General features: G+C 40.3%; 3 protein-coding genes across 5 annotated transcripts in view; 2 read left to right on the top strand and 1 right to left on the bottom strand.

Annotated features, from left to right (window-relative positions):
• The first annotated feature begins 7255 nt into the window (after positions 1-7255).
• Positions 7256-10744, top strand: LOC100691099 (prostaglandin reductase 1). The gene is made up of 9 exons (XM_003447528.5): positions 7256-7418; positions 7599-7724; positions 7840-7885; positions 8010-8069; positions 9042-9209; positions 9509-9782; positions 9863-9968; positions 10314-10432; positions 10521-10744. Exons 2-9 carry the CDS (start codon positions 7619-7621, stop codon positions 10629-10631), a joined length of 990 nt encoding a protein of 329 aa, XP_003447576.1. The 5' UTR covers positions 7256-7418; positions 7599-7618; the 3' UTR covers positions 10632-10744.
• Positions 10745-12109: 1365 nt separating this feature from the next.
• Positions 12110-16362, top strand: LOC100690837 (thioredoxin). The gene is made up of 5 exons (XM_003447527.4): positions 12110-12261; positions 13640-13744; positions 13939-14004; positions 15661-15726; positions 16005-16362. Exons 1-5 carry the CDS (start codon positions 12238-12240, stop codon positions 16065-16067), a joined length of 324 nt encoding a protein of 107 aa, XP_003447575.1. The 5' UTR covers positions 12110-12237; the 3' UTR covers positions 16068-16362.
• svep1 (sushi, von Willebrand factor type A, EGF and pentraxin domain containing 1) overlaps positions 16033-20387 on the bottom strand; it is a 110867-nt gene continuing 106512 nt past the window's right edge. For all 3 annotated transcript variants that reach the window (XM_019353588.2, XM_005453112.4, XM_019353579.2), the window contains 3 exons: positions 20000-20095; positions 18651-18744; positions 16033-16668 (listed from right to left, as the gene is read on the bottom strand). In XM_019353588.2, coding sequence (XP_019209133.1) covers positions 16638-16668; positions 18651-18744; positions 20000-20095 — 221 coding nt within the window. In that variant the 3' untranslated portion in view covers positions 16033-16637. The remainder of the gene's footprint in view (positions 16669-18650; positions 18745-19999; positions 20096-20387) is intronic.

Genomic DNA, 20387 nt, shown 5'->3' with positions numbered 1-20387 from the left:
AGGAAACTCAAGACACTTCATATGCACTCTTGATAATAGTCAACTGAAACTGTGCACAGCATTGTGCAACTGGGGAAATACAGTAAATCAAACATTTTACAGCAAACATAAACTCACTTAGACAGTAAACCTTACTGCAGTAGTTATGAAACCAAAAAAAACTGAAAAACAGACACTGCTGCATATCAATCATTGATATCTAGACGCTCCCGTCTGTCTGCCCACATATTTGCATCAACATCACAGCGAATGTCAGCTCTATCGTTGCATCGGGGAAAGTATCTTCTGGAGTGTCGAATCCACCCTCTGCAGGACTCTGCTGTGATGTCATCACAAGCTTTTGTAGATTCAGTATGCACCTCATGCCAATCCTGTCTGTTGGTTTACATTATATATATACTTGTAGAGTAGGGGATACTGTAACGCGATTCACCTATGACTGGGTAGAAGAGGCTTTTCATTGGTTGCAAGTAAGAGTAACACACACCAATTTTCATTAGTGTGAGATAAGGTTCACCTGAGAAAAGTAATTTATGGAGATTTTCATGGAAACTCCTTAAAAATAGGGTTTTCAAAATGGGTGTACAAATTGTTTGACAAGATGTTCAACAATTTTGAGTGCACTGACACAAGCAATGACATGAAGACTATTAGTTGTATGGACAATGACTATTCAGCCGGTACAAGTATAAATAATTGTGACATTCATGATAAAAGCAAGGAGATAGTGATGAATAGCAAGTCAAAAGTGACCATTCTTTAGATATTTGTACTTACTCAACTGCTTCATGTCCAAAGGCATTTGCCTTTGGACGAAATGAACATGAAACCGCCACAAGGTTGTGCCAAAACGACTACATGTTGTGGAGGTTGAACTAACTATTGTGCAAAGTTTAATTCTGTTGTGAGAAATGCACCAAAGCAACTGAGAAAAACTGTAATATATTGGAAGCTAGCTTTTAACAAGTACGTAATGATTACATTTCATTTAGGTGGTCTCTCCCCCCTTTTTTTTAACTGATGGTGGTAATACCACTCATTCACACATAGTAGTAGAATGTGTTTTTAATTGACTTTTTTTATTAGACTAGTACATATCGTACTTACTAACTTGTTTGTATGAGGTCTACATTGACTTACTATTTTGTAAGTTATATAAGGAGCTTGGAAAGAAAAGCGACTGGATTTCTTTGAGACCCTAGAAGCTTTTTCAGTTCTAAGACCAGTTGCTGGGGAGTCCCAGTTTTTGAGCCATATTGGGAGTTGTCCTTACAAGGGTCGTTGACCCACTATTGATCATCCATCTAATCACATGAGGCAAGGTGTGAAAAAGGGTGTGGGTTATTACCAGCAGAGGTTTTGGGTGAAACCATTGTGATACCTTGCACCACCCTATCATGTGACTTATTGAGATAAGCTGACACAAGATATGAGTGGGCGTTAAGGTGTGTGGGAAAGGGTCTCAAAACTGAAATAGGTTATAGGTGATTATAGCCAGTTGGTGTTGTAAGCCACCCCTTCTGTTCAAAGATGGTCATTCACAGTGGACATAGATGGCCTCTTTCACTCCTCTTTCAAACCATCTGTCTTCTCTGTCCAAAATGTGAACTTTGGCATCCTCAAAAGAGTGACCTTTATCCTTTCAGTGTGGATATACAGCCGAGTCTCGTCCTGTTGAGGTGGCTCTTCTATGTTCTGTCATGCATTTATGAAGTGGCTGTTTGGTTTCTCCAATGTAAATCAAGTTATTCTTAGTACTGTGTCCTTGGAATAAATAAGTTGTCCTAATGTAGTTATCTTAAGTAATCTTAACTTGGTTTTTTTGAGGTAAGTTAGGCAAGTTCTGGGAACTAATTACTTCTGAAATTAAGGAAGTCTCTTGAAATGGTGCTTGTCTAACTGCACCATGGCAATGTAAAGTTTGGTGTAGGGAGGATTATGGTGTAGGATCAGGCACGTGCAGAGGGGGGAGCGGAAGGGGCTTGAGCACCCGCCCCTTTCCTGATGGGTGCCCAAAGTGCCCTTTTGTTGAGGCAATTTTTTTTTTAAATTTTTAAAAAATTTTTAATGTGTGTGTGCGTGCGGAGTCCTGTCTGTGCCCCTCAACAATAATATTTAACTATTAATCACAGTTTTGCTAAATTGACTATGTGCACGAGAAAATGCTAACTTCCTGGTTTGAGACCGGATGTGGGGTTGTACATTTCCGGTAGCTTTACTTTGCGGTCAATCGCTACTGCGAAGATATACTCCAAAATCATGTCCAAAACTCGAAAACGGAAAGATTCCGTTAAGTTACAAAGAGGAGAAGGTGGGAACACTCACCACTGTTGTGTCATAAAAAATCTAATGATCAATTTTGACGTTTAAAGAGTTTAGATCGATTAGTTGTTTACATCACTCAACACAAGCAGAACTGCATTACAAAATCAGAAGACACATCGTCCACATTCAGAAGCACATCTCTGTATAGTGACTGGTCTTGTGATTTAAACAGGCAAATGTTCAGCATTCAAACTACAGGTGAGGAATAGTCAAACCAGATGTTTCCCCATTATGTCCATATCAGCTAGTCAAGTACACACCTACACAGCATGTTAACAAACCATGAAAAAAAGCCACACAAAAAATGAACGATTGCTGGTGAGGGTTTCTATACATTAGTATTTACAAAGAGTATGTTGTGACTTACTTTCAAAATTACAGTGGTCAGTCGCTATAACGCGGTTCACCTTTCACCTCGCTGTTTCGCAGATTGTTTAGTGCAAGTTTGCATGCTTTTTTTTTTTTTTTACATCACATTGTGTCCTGCGTCCTGATCGCTGCAGACGATCTTCTCCGTGACGTCTCTCGTGTACAGTAGAGAATTGCTGCATCGATCGCTAGCAGTGTGACTCTGAAGTGCAGTACTGTATGTCCACGATGTCCACGCCTCAAAAAATAAAATTGGCTACTTGATTTCACCCATCACTGGTTATTTTTAGAACATAACACCCGCGATAAAAGAGGGACAGCTGAGAAATATAAAATCTGAATCCCTTTTCTCTTTTGCTCTGAGGCGCAGGGAAAAATATCGACAAGTCGATGAACATCATTTACAGATATATTGGGTAAATGCCCAAGACATCTATAGAAATGTAAATCGCCGCTTGATTCATTCATTTGCTTAACTTGTTTTGGACCGTAAACAAGGCGCGAATAGGACACCGGAAACAAAGCTCCACACAGGAGTTTCCGCACCGGAAGTAGCATATGCTAACGTGCACATAGTCAATTAAAGGATCTGGCTTGCATCAGTCACATGATCACCATTAACCAATGATCGCCCTTGACTGCAGAACGCGCTGGTTACGAGCCGGGAACGAGCTCACAAAGAGCACGCGCATTTTTAGCGGTCCGGACGGAGCTGTAGGAGAAACACAAATTACGTCAGACACACAGACTGATGCGACAAAACCAGTAAGTAGGTGTACAGCGTACACTGTAGTGTGTAGCACACAGGAGTATTAGCTTATTACGTACACGTTGGTAAGTTGTCTTGTGGCAACTGACTAAACAAACGAGCGTGCTGTGTGTGTAACAGCGCGACAAACTTTACCTGTCCTTTTATTAACTGCACAAGTAGTGCTGGTCATAGCTGCTGGCTCACTGGGTAAGGCTGTCATGGGTCTGTAGCTCTGTCCACCGTTTTAGGGAACATATTTAGTTTTAAAGTAAGTTACAGGGCTTTTCCTGCCTTTCTGGAGGGCTTATATTTCACTTAAAACGATCTAATATGCATGTCCACATAATAATGGATTATTATAAATATAATATTTAAAAAACATGCTGTATTTTAAAGAACATACATTAAGAAACAGATTATATTAGATTTATATTTTAAATAAGACAAAATTTGGATTTTACAGCAGCAAAATTATTGTATCTCTACAGTTTAAAAATGTAATAAGCTTTCTGCCTGCACAGAGTGGATAGTGAAACAAATGGAATCATCATAAATACATTATTTCATATTTATTACTTTTTTTCCCTCATTGCTTTATTATTGTAGCTCTAGTAATAAATAATAAGGGAAGGATTCTGGATCAGCACCATGATGCCCATATTAAAGTATTCTGAAGAAGGTCTAAAATGTCACTGTGTGTGTGCATGTGTGTGTTTTATTTATATGGATTTTTTAAATTATTACTCATGATATAACATTGTCCAGACATGGCTGGTAAGGACATGAGGAGGAAACAGTAGCAGCTGTGTGAGGCTACTAAAGGCAGTGGATCCCTCAGCAGCTGGATTACAAAGAGCACAGGTAACATTAACACATGTACCAGTTGTTGGAGAGGTATTCCAGTATAAAAATAATAATAAGCACAACTGAAATGTTTTGCTTCTATAACATTTTTCTGTCATCATTTTATTATAGATTAAGTGTAAGAGTTGTTAAGTGTGGATAATTAAATAATAGTTTATTGCAATAGCCCTGTTCTCAGATGGACAGCAAGTGGAGAGTGATAGATGAGATGAGGGGATGGAAGGAGGAAGAGAGGCAAAGAGTGATTCACAGGCAGAGCCTTGTTTATTTCTCAGTTTTTTGTTGCCTTATGGTTCCAAGTGCTGCCACCAATCTTTGCATTTTGTTATTATCTCATGACACTTGTTTAGTCAGCTACCGTCTCTCCTATGGACTTTTTAATGTCTACAGTCTCAGATCAACACAGTCCTGCCCTCCAGCACTATCAGCAGCAGGAGCAGCAGCAACCCCTCAACAGCAACATTGTACCCATCAGGTAAAACATAGGCTACGTTTGCTTTGCCTCACAACAGTGATACAGTATGATGCGATCCCATATTAGATTCTTGATGAGTGTGTGTTGTTGTTATTCAGCCTGGTTCAATGTGCCCCTTTTTAGCTTTGAGCACCCGCCCCTGTAAACGTCTCTGCACGGCCCTGTGTAGGATTGTTTTTTAGGAGTTGGGTTCGGCCCCTTAATTCCAGTGAAAAGAACTCTGAGTGCTTCACCATACCAAGATAATGTATTTCATGCTCCCAACTTTGTGGGAACAGTTTGGGGATGGGAAGGTCCATACAGACATGAATAAGCGAGTTTGGTGTAAATCAACCTTAACTAGAAATCAGCGGTTGGGGTTGGGGAGTGGGGGTCAGTTATCACTTTAAAGCCTTTGCCTAAAGTGTTATCTTGCTACTAGTGCTGGGCGATATGACGATATATATCGTGTGGATGATAGAAAAGTGTCTATCGTGCCATTTGTCTTCTATCGTTTCCATCGTTTCTAACCCTAATTTTAGAAATTATTACATAAAATATATCATTAACCCTTTACAACCGGTCGGAGCAGGCACATTGCGTTTTGCCTAACTATTTTTAAATCCCTGTAGAACTGGAAACATGTAAGGTAGCGTGTTAAGGGAAAATCCCAAACAGAAGTCTGCCAAGGCAAACAGAAACACAGTGAGACAAAATACTTAATCACATGTACATGGGTGAACGTCTCCGCAGAGAGTCACACAGTGTACCTCTTTATTCGTGCATTTATAGTCACTGGTGCCCACACAACAGGGCGGCGTATTTTCGCTCTTCTCAGAAAAATGACTATACAACAGTATGTGGCTATCTTACTGGAACATTCCGTTCCAGAATGTTAGTGCGTAGGGAGTGAAGATAAGAGTGGTTCAGGTGTATGTGTGTGTGTTGTGAGATTCAGAAGGACGCGGCCCTTCTTCTTGTTAGAGAGCGCAGATAAAAGTGTCCAGCTCTCCTCTTCCTGCTTGTTCAGCTATTATCACTGTGAGAAAGAATTTATAAAACAGTCTTGTAGTGGACAACAGTCTAAGTCATCAAAAGGTCAACATACAGTATTCTATCATATGCAAACTTATATCATTAAAAGCTTATACTGACTACTAAGTACAATTTTCCATTGACATAGCGCAATATTTTTTTTTTTTGCATATGAAACCGTAGGAGTTGTACTTACATCTTATTCCATTAGCTTGCCCTAGATCACGGTTTCCTTCCACATATAGCTTTGCAAAAATTGCATAAAAAGCACTTCCAGCAACAAAAACATAATATTTTAGAAACAGGCTTTGCCGATCCGATCTGCTGTTCATAACACTTCCTAAGTTGGAATATAAGTCAGCGCGAACTATCGCATGTCCGCCATTACCTGTCTGAAACCGGAAGTGACGTCATTTTCGCGGAAAATGTAGTTTTCTAGCTTCAAAGCCTATGTTGGTGTTTTTAAAAGTCATGTTTGACTTTATGCTTTTCTGTGTCGTTTCTGGGATGCTTAGAAGTCCAATTACACTGTTGGAAAGAGTTTATTTTGATGCACATGCTGTGTTTTTGCAAATTTGCATTTATTTATTTTCATTTTTCCTGTAGTATATACAAATTAGTGTATCTCAAAAATAAAACTATGAAGACACTCAAAATAAATTTCTCGTGGTTGGAAACTATTTTGTGCAACTTTTTTGTATTTACAGTTTTGAGGGATAAGCCTCTTAAATTTCTCTAACTAGAAATATTTGTAAAAAACAAAACAAAAACGATTTTCAATTTTTTTGTAGTTTATTGCACTTTTTTGCAATTTATGTAGTTACCATGGACTTAATGCATACATATTATTAAAATTTGGGCTATAACGGTTGTATTGATGTATAGCAACTAGAAATGCTCCCACAAATGGCACTACAGCATGTAAAATGTAAAGATAAGCTCTGGCGGACTTGGTTCTATGGTAGGTCTTAAAGGGTTAAATAGCCTGTGGCAAAGTGAATAGAACCAGACTGCATACTTTCCAGATGACCACAGGTCAGGTGGTATATCGTGATACATATCGTTATCGTGATATAAAATAATTCATATCGTGATAAATATTTTTTCCATATCGCCCAGCACTACTTGCTACTGACCATAAAATATCTGATACTCCACTACAGTTGTATCTGTGTATGAACAGTTAAATTGTATTGTTTTTCATTGTATTTAGAAGTGAATAAAAGGGACACAAAGTTTCATTTGAAATTGTTCTTACAAATATTGTTAGATATCATTTATCTGACCATGCATTTTTTTAATCAATTTGATCACAAATGGTCAGTGGTTGGTTAATGTTAGTATTTTGTGTAATGCTAGTGTTTTTTTCTCTTGTTCCACTTTTGAACATATGGACTGCACAGCCTCTGCTACAAGGTGGTGCTATTTAGTCAGTGAGTCAAGTTGTTTGGAAAAAGTAGTAGAAGAAATAAACTCTTCTTCTGTGTTTTTTTTCTTGTTGTTGTTGTTGTTAATGCAACTTTTAAAAAAGGGAGACAAAAGGAAGGTTTTCAGGGCACCAGAGAAAGTTTTTGGTGGACTGTAAACCATCAATGGTGGATTGAGTCTGGAAAAATAAAGGTAGTACCACATACACACTAGTACAATACAGTATTACACCGAGTAAATGTGTAATAAAACATAGTTATTCTTTAGCTGCAGTTTTCATTAAACCTGTATTTGCACTGTTGTGGATGACACAGCGCTTTTGCATTTTTCTCCTTTGAGTTTGGTAACATTAAAGGTAAATATTTCTTACAGCTGCCATAAAAAGAAGAATCATGGTGAAAGCTAAGTCGTGGGTAATGACTAAGCATTTTGACGGCTTCCCAAAGAAAAGCGACTTTGGGCTGAAGGTGGAGGAATTCCCTGAGCCCAAAGATGGAGGCAAGAAGAGTTTGTTTCATCTCTTTACTTAAGGCTTGAGCAGGAATGCACACTCGTCAGTGTTTGTTAAAAATTAAACACGTAGCGCTTTAAATGTGTGCGCTTTTGTTTGCAGAGGTGCTACTGGAAGCGGTGTTTCTCAGTGTTGACCCGTACATGAGGTGGGAAGAGAACAGAGCAACTTATTTCAATTATTTTCATTATAATTAACACTTATGATAAAAATATTTTGTTGTTCTGAAAAGCTAAAACATATCCTCTATAACACACTGCTGGTCCCAACAGGCCATTCAGCAAAATCAGCATGAAGGAGGGAGATGTGATGATTGGAAGTCAAGTGGCCAAGTACGAAACACAAACACACTAACACTCGGAAACACCTTTTATCTGTTGTGATGTGATTCTGATGTGTACTGAAAAATGACACAGTGATCATCTGCTGATGATTACCAAATGTTTGCGTAAATTTCCAGTCTATCTATTTATCCACTTGCATAGGCTATGCTGTAAGGCTTTACATAGATTCAGTGCAGAAGCATAGTTCGGGTAAAGAGTTCAGAAAAACTGTGTTTGAGCGAAATGCTGGGAAATTGATTTGGGTGAACTGATTTGCAGTTCTGCGCTGATTAAAGCAATCAGTCAGAAACACTGGACTAACAAAAACAAAGGAACTACTATAGAAAACATTACCGAGGCTGCCATCAGCCATCCATCTTCATATTCTTTGCTTACAGTTTTTGATGATTGAACCTAAAGTGAATTTAGATAAGTGCTCAGATTCATTTTAGTATGGCTGTTGAATAAATTTCACTTTAACCTGATGACCTTCTTTAGCAACACTTGACAAATTCTTTGTTTGTACTTAATGTACCTGCCACTGGGACACAAACTTCAAGTCAAACGCAATAAGTCCAACTGCAGTACCTTCACAGTCCACCAGGGGCGCCTGGTCCACACTTTGGGAATCACTGCTGTGGGCTATTTCCAAAAACAAAGCTGCCCTCTATTGGCCAGGAAAAAGAATACAACATTAAGGCACTGGCTTCATTTTCAGACCTGGAATTTACATCTGTCTTTTATAGAGGCTATGATAGACAGACTTGACAGATAGCTTATAATAAAAGATCTATAGATATTAAAAAATGTTCCTGTTACTCTTTTGGGTATAAACTATTTCTCACACCCAGACAGTATAAACGCTATGATTCATACTGTCCGTATTCTAGTATTAGTGAATCTCAGACGGTTTAGCTCAGACTGAGGTGACCACAGCTGAAAATCACTTGGTTGATAGATGCTTTTTTTTCTTTCCTTTAGAGTCATCCAGAGTAAACATCCAGGATTCCCTGTGGGAAGCCACGTTGTGAGTAACAGTGGGTGGAGAACCCACACACTCAGTGATGGGACCGGCCTCACTCCCATGCTGCCCGAGTGGCCTAAAGATATGTCCTTGTCTCTGGCTCTGGGTGCCATCGGGATGCCCGGGTAAGACAGATTTAAGTAACCTGCATGGATCATATGAATTTAGCATTTTAAAGTACATTTGCTCTTAGTTCACAGCTAAAAGTGCTAATAAACAACAGAGTCAGTAATAAGCGGAAATAGCCTTTTAAGAAAAAGTAAGAATTTCCAGGTGTTTTGTCTTGCGTGTGAGCTGAAGTCATTATATATGCATTAATTAATGACCATTTTAAAAAAGTAATTAGAGTTTATATGAAGACCAAAGAGTTTTGAGTCCAAATTGAGTCAAAACGGCTGGATTTACTGTTTCTGTTTCTCTGCAGAGTGACGGCTGTTTATGGGATAGAGGAAGTGTTGGGACTCCAGAAGGGTGAGACCCTGCTGGTGAACGCTGCAGCTGGAGCGGTGGGCTCCGTGGTGGGACAGATCGCCAAGATCAAGGGCTGTAAGGTGGTGGGCTCGGCGGGCTCTGATGCCAAAGTGGCTTACCTCAAAGAGCTGGGATTTGATGAGGCCTTCAACTACAAAACTGTGGGTTCCCTGGAGGAGGCTCTGAGGAAGGCTTCACCTGAAGGATACGATTGCTTCTTTGAAAACGTGAGCAGTGGTGGTGCAGTTTCAAGCTTGCATGTAATATTTAATCACTGCTGAGCTCTTCTCTCGATCTTTGATTTTAGGTGGGAGGCCCGTCTTCATTCGTTGCCCTGCAGCAGATGAAGAACTTTGGAAGAATCGCTGTGTGTGGAAGTATCTCCACCTACAATGACAGTGAACCCCAGACAGGTGTGTTACTGCCCCAGTTTACTTTTTATTTTCAAAACTCCTGAAGGTTTTCTGACTTTACCTTCAGACAGGATCTGCACCACAGCACGAGGAATATACATTTAAAGTGGTACTTCGAGATGAAATCCTACAAGTTTTAACAACCTTCCCATTTTGGTGAAATTCACTCAACACACTCATAGCAGTGTCTCAAGTATTAATGCCTTTTTCCACTAGAGGGAGCTGCTGCACTGCTGAAGATCCCTAATATCTTTGGTGCCACAAAGACAGTCATAGACATAAATTGTTGTTTCCTTGGAGTTTAAGTTAAAGTCATATTTTTATTTTGAACTATCTGTGTTTTAGGGCCGTACCCCTATTTCACTATGATCATCAAGGAACTGAAGATGGAGGGCTTCTTGATAACCAGGTGGCAGCACAAGCACCCTGAAACCCTTAGGAGACTCTTGGCGTGGGTGAAAGAGGTTAGTTATTTAGTTTTTATGATGCTGGATGATTTCCTTTAAGTAAACATATACACTTATTTGCGATCCGTTTATTGTCCGTCCACAGGGCAAACTGCAGTGTCGGGAGCACGTCACAAAAGGCTTTGAAAACATGCCGGCTGCTTTTATGGGGATGCTGCAGGGAGAAAACATCGGCAAGGCCGTCGTCGCAGTCTGAAGAGAAACAAGAGTTCAATGCAAGAGAGCCAGCATTACTAATAACTGATATAATTTTAAACAAAACTACATATGAATGACGGACTTAGCAATAAATTGTTATATTCCCAATAAGCCACTGTGTTGTAGTCTGTTTTATAGTGATTGACTGTGAGACTGATAACAACAAATGATAAATGCACCCTGAAACACCAGCAGTGGTTGGTTAACTTGTTAGGTTTGGGTGATATGTGCAGCGCTGCAGAGAGCAGTTTCAGTGATGAAGAGAGAAAGAGTTGCTCTGCTCTGTGCACAGGATTCTTATTCTGTCATGTAAGCAAATCCCAGGGTAAGACGTGGAGCTCTGTAGCTGCTGCATTCATTCATCATTCCATGTGCTCTGTATCCTTTGTTTAGATAAAGAAACATGTTTTAGACTGAAATAACTCCTGTTTGATCAGGAAACAGGCTGTATTTTTAGATGACCATTAGAATTTCATAAGGTTGTGTTGAGGGTGAGCTCCATGGTTACACATGCTGCTGTAAATCTGTTACAGTCATTTATAGTACCAGGACTCTGTGCAGCTACAGGGCTATAAGTGTTCTATGCATCTGGGGGTCCTAGTCCTACTCACTGTTGCTACTTAACATTTAGTGCCTGGATTGGGGAAAAAAATAGAAATGTAAATGTAGTTGTAAAGCCAACGTGTTTTTGCTCTCTCTCTCTCTTTCTGCATACACGCACACACACGCACGCACGCACATATATAGAAATAATACTCAGAGGGCACATCGATACATCCAGGGGAAAAAAAACAACAACTCTATTGCTGTGACGTGGTGACGTAATGACGAAAGAAGCTGGTATTACGACAGTGAATACCAGTGAATTTGAGCTGCGCAGACTCGCTCACTTACGGTAAAGCTGGAATTTGTCAAGTCATCCTGACTATTTCTTTGGTCAACTTTCGTTATTACACTGAAACAGCAAAATTCAATACAAATATTTAAACATATAACAGTTACCAAGCTCTATAAATAAATCTAATAATGCTTGCATAAATCACATATAATAAAAAATCATATATTAAATTTTAAACTTTTTTTAAAGTAGCCTACAAATAATTGTCTAAATATAAAAATACAAAACTGTAAACACGACTTTTTTGTTGTATATACGGTCTGATTCATCTTTTAGAAAAAAGGAAGAAACAACATTTGTGGCATGTGTAAAGAAGAGAAATGTCGAATGGCGGCTCTCTCACATCCTTTTAGGTAAAACCGTTCCTTTCAAAATAAACGTATTCATTGGGGGAAAAGCGGTTTGAATACTCGATACGACACAAAAACAAACTACATATTAAGATAAATTCTGTGACGAATTAAATGATATTTTAAGGCGTTTTACAGACACGGCAAAGCCAACGCTTTAGTCGCTCAAACCTTGACCGAAACCTCGATTGGCTCTTATTTTGTAAATCACTGTACAGTGACTTCCGTTTGACCGGCCCTTTGACGGCTAACTTCACGCGCCTGTCATTAAAAGCGCGGCGTGTCGGCTTGAAATAGGGCATTCGGAAACTTAGTAGCTAGTTGTGTTTTCTGAGGCTTGTTCATCGGCCGTTATTATGGTTCGCGAAGTGAAAAACCTGGTAAGTTTGTTTACTTTTGGTTACGCTGCTTTCTGCACTTCCTTTTCCTTTTTGAAATGCCGTTTTTACTGTCTTTTCGCACTCCGTGCTTTTTTGTCGGAGAGCCGCGCGCATGTTTTCCTCTCGTGATTCATTCTCCATGTTAGCTGAGCCCATCTTGTGGAGTTTTGTGGCGTTAGCTTACAAAGATAAGCATCGTTTTGGATTAAACCACTCTGCGTGTGACACATCTAGAGAAAGCTTGCAGGCGTCATCGTTGCTTCTCTGATTGCTAGAATAACCGTAGATGGATACAGCTAACCTTCACCATGAGGCTGCCGCACTCTTCCATCTTGTAGCGAGACTCGCGCTCAGCGCTAGCAAAACTAGTGGAAAGTAATCTAAACGACCTGAGTCGTTTCTGGCTTAAACCACGCTGCTCTATCGTGAACTACGCCGCATTAATGGGTGGACAGTCCGGGGATCAGATGCTAAGGGCTGCTAGCACCCGTGACAGCTTGGAGCTATCAAAGTGCTGGACAGCAGGCCACGCGTGTTCCCTGGGTGCTGCAGGATGGGTGGGTGGGGACGGCTGTGTGCTTTTTCTCTCAGCCAGGACATTGCGCTTTAGTGTTTATGGCAGCTGTTGCTGCCATGATTGCTTCGGAAATGAACTGAGAGCGAGTTGTAAAGTATCAGGACAAGTGTTTTTATGGCTTCAAATCATGAATCATGAATGGCGAAAACGCCATAAATAAACTCTGAAGCTTACAGAGAAATGCGAGGAAGCCTCAGAAAACAGCACTGCTGTACTGGTTGGTAAAGAGTTAGAAAGTGAAGCATGAGAGACGGGAATCCCCACTTTTTATTTCACACTCTACTACCTTTTAATTGTATACAGTCGTCCCCCCCCCACCCTCATTAAAAATATTGGTGCCTCCTAAAGAGTATTTTAAAGCAGGGTTTAATTTGCGTGGGCATAAAATATATTCAAGTGTATGGAATAACAGGAAATTCATTTCTGTAATGTGGCTTTAGCTCTATATGCAGACTGATCAGTCTTGCACGCAAAGGCACTAAACAAAAGGCCAAAAAAAAACCCCCTGATGTGTATCAGTTGCTTCTGATTTAAAACCTCAAGTAATGTGGTCATGTTTCAGCATACTGAAGTCTAAATTTACCAAACTGAAAGAGTGTGGTGCTGAAATTTGGATCCTGTGTGTTAAAACGGCAGCAGGCAGTGTTCACAAGGGGAGCGGACAGCAACGCTTAAACAAAACTTTATTTTTATTTATTTAAAAATGTGAAATGTAGCTTTTTAGTTGTTGTAGTCTGGTAAATTATACTTGTGACATGTTTAAAAGCATGTATGGTTTTTGTTTCCTTTTTTCTTCTCTAGGAAGAGTTCCAGAGCATCCTGAAGGAAGCTGGAGACAAGCTGGTGGTGGTGGACTTCACAGCCACATGGTGCGGCCCCTGCAAACAGATTGCCCCACTGTTTGCTGTAAGTGGTGTGAACACAAACGCAAACCCTTGCTTGCTTCTTAGACACTTGTATTTGTGCCAAGCAGGAAGCATCTATTTCACTTGGAAAACTCCATGGCAATTAAGTGGGAACAGAAGACTTAGATTGTAAGACATTTCTCTATTTAACCTGTACATGCATTTGTGTCGACTCACTGATTTCCTCTATTGCAGCAAATGGCGGCTGATGACGAGAACAAGAACGTGATTTTCCTGAAGGTGGACGTCGATGAGGCAGAGGTAAGCCTGAGTTGGACTCTTTGTTTGTAATAACAATTTATGGAACTTTTCCACTTTCACACCAAACCCAAGACATATTTGAGCCTATGCCAGGAATCTCTGGTGACATAATCTTAGTGGGAGAGGAATGAAGCGCCTTGTTTGTACAGGTTTGTAGTTTTGACCTGGTGTGAGTCACTGTGAGTCATATACACAATCCCCTTCACCAGGAACCACAGCTGGCTCATGTAACAACAAACCACGGTGCACATTTTTTTTGTAACCACAGCAACCTTTGCTTGATAATTGTTATAAACAGTAACTGCATTGTTATGGAGGGATTACAGCTTCTGGTAGGGTGGTGTATTGCAGCCACATGCGGTAACCCTCTGACACACATGCTGACTCGAGGCCTGCGTTTACACATGCAGGGTGTTCCAGCCTCTGGCCGGATTCCATGTAGTGTCTGATCTGTGAAGCTGTAAACATGAGCCTTTGATGCCACGTCGGACCTGTTAAGCTGGAAAACATTATTTTTATGGCTAGTTTTAAATGAGGTCCCAGTTTTATTTTTCTGTAATGTCAAAGCAGGTATCCAACGCAAGCACCATTTAATGAAAAAAATCATGCTAAGTTAGTATGGTTCTCCAACAATAAAAATATGGAGCTGGAAATGAGCATAACTGTCCATCTTCAATAAACTTTTCATTGTTAATTAATCTGACCTCTAAAATGTTTGGCAAGTCAGCAGATACACTAGAGCCCCTTTCCCATTAGTACCTACTCGGCACGGTTCACCACGGTTTTCACAAGGTCCTCTTTTAGTACCTTCTCGCTCAGGGTTCCAAGCAATCCTAGCATGACGTCGTCACACTGCATGTCACCGATTGGCTGGTCAGTAGTATTGGCTGGTGAGTCATGAGAGGGTCTCATTCCCGAAAATTAAAACCACTATTTTCGAAACCCGGCAACAAGGGAAATGGCTACAAAAACAACGCTGTGATCCCTGAGTCTGATGAAAAGCAACAGACCGAGCAGCAGGTATATTCTTGCTTCGATGGTTGCCTTTTTTGTAGCGTTCATGTCGCATATTAATTATGTCGTGGGATGCTCTGATGCGTTGCTATGATGACGACAACAACACACTTTAGGTAGTGCCACGAACGCCAGTTGATCAGAGTCAAATGGAAAAGGGGCTTAGAAGTACTGATGACCTTCTTTTTAAAACAGAAGTAATTGAAATGGATCCAATTTAAATTTCAGTGAAGCTGTAAATACTTTGGCTCTTGAGAAGTTGTCACCTACGTGTGACTTTATTTTCATGTTCCAGATCATTAACCAGCATAGGTTTCTAGGTCAGTAAAACAAGTCACTCTGCCTGCTGGAACAAATCCAAGCGTACTCGGGTGACCGTCCATCAACGGCTGCTTGTTTCCATACAGACCGCAGTCGTAAACAAACCTTGCCGTTTGTTGTAGTTTAAGTCTGCAAAAGTCAAATTAAGAGTCATTTTTTTCCAGAGGTGAAACAGGCAAAGCAGAGGTCCGACGCAGGCAGGTTGTGTCGGGCACTTTGTAATGAATTTGTTTTCATGTTTTGGCCTGAACTGTCCGCATGTGGGGAGACGTTAATATTTATGACAGTCGGTTCATCTGATGTTTTTGCTTGGTCTTCCAGGATGTGAGCTCATCTTGTGGAATCAACTGCATGCCCACCTTCCACTTTTACAAGAATAACCAGAAGGTAAGTCAGTGTTTTTAAGTGTTGCTTTTTGGCTAATTCACAGACCAGCTCAGAAAAACGGCCTTAATTTGTGCTGAAATCACTCTCTCCTCTTTGTTTTTGGAACTGTTAGTACAAATGCTTACATTTAAATCTGCTAAAAGCTAGTTGCTAAATCAGCTGGCTGGAGATTGTTTAATATGACTTGATGGTTTTCCTCTTTTTGCCAATGAATTCTAAGATTGTTCAGTAAATGGAAAAATGTGAATGTTTAATGATTTTTAACCCTCTTCTTTCAGGTACACGAGTTCTCCGGTGCCAACGTAGTCACGCTAAAGGAAAAAGTAAAAGAGCTGAGATAAGAAGTCCAGTTGACACAGCCATGATGTAAAAGGAGGAGGAAAAATGCCTCATAGTAGAAGCTGTTACCCTCTGTACATTCCTCATATCTATCAAGTCTATCCCAAACAGGCAATAATATATCCACATATCCCATAATAGTTTAGTGTGTCTGTGTTAACAACAGGCTGAACTATGAAGCCGATCACTACTTTAATTCTGTTTTTTATTATGACCATTTGGCTTCGCTCCTAAACTCCTTTGTATGTTAATGTGCTCGATAAGGTGGTTTTAATAAATGAACTGCAATTAACTCAAGAGGCTTTGATGGTATTTTATGCTTTAATAAAAATGTGAGAATAGTTTACACATATACAATGGACCATCACAGCAATAGTTTGTACACATCGTACAAGTATATAGCAGCATATGTTTAATACTGTTGAGTCTCTATATGAAAAAATACAGCTTTATCTTACAAAATTGGTTCTTGCTTTGCCGTTGCAGAGAGATGAGTGAATCGTTTACGAGTGTCGGTTGACTATACAAGGATTCCCTTCATAACGTGATTCACACAGAGCCGAGTGGAAACTTTAGAAATGATAAGGTCCCGGCTTCCTCTTCCTGCAAAAGGAAGAAACGGTCATTAGCTGTGGAAACGCATTGTAAGTGTGAACAAAGAGGTCTGGATGCACTCAGTGGGGATAAATCCAATTATATGAATTTTTAATGGGGAGCATTATGCTTTGTGCTCGCAGTAAATCTGTGTTGCACTCCACCCATCCATTCATATAACAGTTTATTGCCACCAACCAACAGATACAACTGGCCACATACAGCCCACATTGATCTTAAGTGGGCCTTACCAGTGAAATTTCCACATCAGTGAAAATAAGTTTATCTACACATTTTATCCCTGAGATATCCCAACATATTAAAGTGCAGTTTCCACAGGATAAAATAATGCTGCTAATACTGAGAGCATGTCAGCATGGCTGGGATTAAATTGGGAGAAATTAATGTAAAAAGTTTCAAGCTCGTTGATTGGACACAAAGTTTGTGGAAAACAACTTTTCTGTCATTTATCTGTTACCTCACTACTTTTGTACAGTATCAGTGGCCATCAATGAGTTCTATCAGCAGGAAAACTGTAAAACTTATGACCAGAAATCCATACTATGAAGGAGTGTGGGTCTACCCTTACGGATTAGAACAACATCCACGTTTCCACACTTGTAGCTCTTTGTGCTTTCTGTTTAGCATGTGACTAAACGACTGCTTAACTCTGACCGTAAATGAGTCACTGGAGCTCTGGTGGACTTCCAGGAGGTTACAGCAGACTATCCAAGGCTGATATTCTGGGAAATCTAATTCAGAAGTTAGTGAATCATAATTATATGAAAAACTAAGCTATCCTGTTACGCCCAAATCAAATTTAACTTTTGCAAGTTTAAGGACACTTTTTTTGTTTCTAAAAAGGAGATCGGCCTGTAATATTCTGCCAGTAATAGCAGTCACACAGCTGTTAAGAGCTGACTGGCTCCTGTTAGTGGATGATTCGTGAGAAGCCTCAAGACTTCTCCTATTTTGTCACCTGTTGGTTTCACTTTCTGATCAACCACAGTTTGAAAGGTTTGAACACACATCCTGCTGCACGCCGAAAAGGCTTACAACTTGAAAGATTTCAAATACCAAGTACATCTTGAAATGTAACCAACTGGGTTAAATACATTAAATTTAAGTTGCCAAATATGCAAGTAGCTTTTTCCTAGGTCCAACTGGCCTGCTGTAAAAAAGGATGTTTTATTCTCGCCCCTCAGAGGATGAATAACAAATATCTTAGTGGTCCTCAGACTTTGGCTTTAGAACCACCGTCAGGCTGAAATCAGGTCAGTTCTCTTGCTTGATGGCGACAAAGCCATTCCTATCATCTGTGCAGAGCTTCTAGCACGACTGTAAACCTTTAGCACAGGAAACACTCATTACAGTGCAAAATGAGCAAGGTGCTGGAAATATTCCTCAGAAATTTTGGTCCATATTGACATGAGAGCATCACACAGTTGCTGAAGATTTGTCGGCTGCTCATCCATTCACTGGACTGGAGACGGTGGAGGTGATTTGACTACAGTGAACTGTTGTTTTCAAGAAACCAGTTTGAGATGATCTGAGCTTTGTGATGTGGTGTGTTATCCTGCTGGAAGTGTCCATCAGTGGATGGGTACACCGTGGTCATAAACAGGTCGACATGGTCAGCAACAATACTCAGCCAGGCTGTGGTGTTTAAAGCAGCTGGTACTCAGCGGCTCAAATTGTGCCAAGAAAATAGCCTGAAGTGCTGCTGTAGCCCATCTGCTTCAACCCTCAACGTGCTGTGCTATCAGAGATGCTCCTCTGTGTACTTTGGTTGTAATGAGTGGTTATTTGAATGACTGTTGCTTCCTATCACCTCAAAGCAGTCTGGACTTTGTACCCAGACATCAACAAGGCATTTTCACTCAGAGAACTGCTGCTCACCGGATATTTTCTCTTTTTTGGTCTTTTATCCTGTCTGGAAGTTTGATAATGTCTAATATGTCACGAGTGTGCGGGTGGGTGTGTCTAACCACCTGGAGCAGTTGTGTCCGATCCAACCTGAAGGGCAGCTACACCTGTTCGGCCTGATGCATCTGCCTCCGTTCTGGCAAGCTGACGTACACACAGCTGTGGACAAGTCAGGCAGAAAGACGAGACAGAAATCGTCAGTATGGTGTCTGATGAGGAAACCCAACAGATAATTGTTGGGGGAAATGTATCTTTTATAACCATGAAGTCAGCTCGCACTCTACAAACATTAACACTGCTGTGACAGCTCAGTCTGAGCAATAAAGAAATAAAATTAAAAGATAAAGATGTTTGTCTAACAGTACACATGCAGGATTGAGTTCAGTGTTCATTAAAGCTTGTTTAAATGTTACTCAGGAACATTGTACATGTATGTATGATGTACATAACACAGTCACAATAAAGTAATGTGATATTTATTATCCCCATATATCATTTCCTATATGCCTGACAGTTTTAAACAGCTCTATATAGCATTATTATCACTTTGACCTTCAGATCAATCAGTTGACCTTGAAGGAAAGGCCAGAGGTCAAATGGGGCATAATATGTTTAAATCTTTACAAGCTACTTTATATATGTTGGCAATACAACACGTTCCTAAGTTTTGAGGCTTTTTGTGATTTTTTGGCCAATAAATCAATAAGTTGACGTTGAAGAGCTCGATGGATGTCAGCCAGATTTGAAAGGATTACTAACATGACCCCACTCTACACCCCTACAACGTTTTATCAGAATTCACTCAAACTTTTTGAGCTACCGCATTTACAGACAGACTCACTCATGCAAGCACTACGAAAACCACAACTTCCTTGGTGGAGGTCATAAACTGACGTATACCCAACTGTAGGACATTTGTTATAAAGCCTTCGTAATCATGGCAATGCTTCTTTAGTTTCTTTGTACGGTTCTTGCTAAATTTTGGTGTCCGATGGTGTTTCCTTCATTCTGGGTTGCTACGACTGCAGATATGCACGTTAAGGATGACCGTAAACTGAGCTAGCATATGACAATAAATGTCACCCTGGAGGTTTTCCAGTAAGATTATAGGAGAATGGCTTATAAGTGTGCAAAGCAGTAAAAAAAACAAACACACAGCCCATAATCATGCTAGATTGTTACCAGGTATAAAATTTTCCGCCACAAATACTTACAGGAGACAGATCACCAAATTAATGATAGCTTATATATAAGCAGGTTACTTATTAACAATAAATAGACAACTACAGGAGGCAGAAATCCTCTGGGCTAAGTGTTGCTAGGATGATGATGATCCTGCTGTAACGGGAACCCTGCTGAGATTTACTTGCGTACATACGTAAGCACTGAACGCTTCACTGACACATGAACTCACCGGTGTGGCAGCGCGTGCCCGTCCACCCGGTGGGACACTCGCACTGGTAGGGGGCCACGCAGCGCCCTCCATTCAGGCACGGCAGGATGCAGATGGCTATTATGAAAAGGAGAGGAGAGCGTTAGGAGGCAGGTATTTAAGATCACCATGAACCTCTCTCTTTGAAACCATCTCAAACATGCGGTCAGTGTGGAGCTTCAGCGTGTTGACATGACATATATATAAAGTGGACAAAAAAACTAGATGAAGAGGTCAAAAACTGCAGCATCAATTATACTACAAGAAATGAACTTAATGTTCTGGCTTGCATGTTTTATCTAGCCTGTAAGAGTTTAGCATGTTAGCATGGTAGCATTTGCTAACTAGCACTAACACAGAGTGGAGCTGA

This window comes from Oreochromis niloticus, linkage group LG3, assembly GCF_001858045.2.
Source record: "Oreochromis niloticus isolate F11D_XX linkage group LG3, O_niloticus_UMD_NMBU, whole genome shotgun sequence".
NCBI classification, from domain to species: domain Eukaryota; kingdom Metazoa; phylum Chordata; class Actinopteri; order Cichliformes; family Cichlidae; genus Oreochromis; species Oreochromis niloticus.
This window is presented reverse-complemented; position numbering and strand designations above follow the sequence as displayed.

Excerpts from the sequence above, each read along its gene's own strand:
- LOC100691099 (XM_003447528.5), top strand. The coding sequence starts at position 7,619 with ATGGTGAAAGCTAAGTCGTGGGTAATGACTAAGCATTTTGACGGCTTC. Across the intron at positions 7,886-8,009 it reads AGTGTTGACCCGTACATGAG|GCCATTCAGCAAAATCAGCA; the intron begins GTGGGAAGAGAA and ends TGGTCCCAACAG. Across the intron at positions 9,969-10,313 it reads TGACAGTGAACCCCAGACAG|GGCCGTACCCCTATTTCACT; the intron begins GTGTGTTACTGC and ends TCTGTGTTTTAG.
- LOC100690837 (XM_003447527.4), top strand. The coding sequence starts at position 12,238 with ATGGTTCGCGAAGTGAAAAACCTG. Across the intron at positions 12,262-13,639 it reads TTCGCGAAGTGAAAAACCTG|GAAGAGTTCCAGAGCATCCT; the intron begins GTAAGTTTGTTT and ends TTTCTTCTCTAG. Across the intron at positions 13,745-13,938 it reads AGATTGCCCCACTGTTTGCT|CAAATGGCGGCTGATGACGA; the intron begins GTAAGTGGTGTG and ends CCTCTATTGCAG.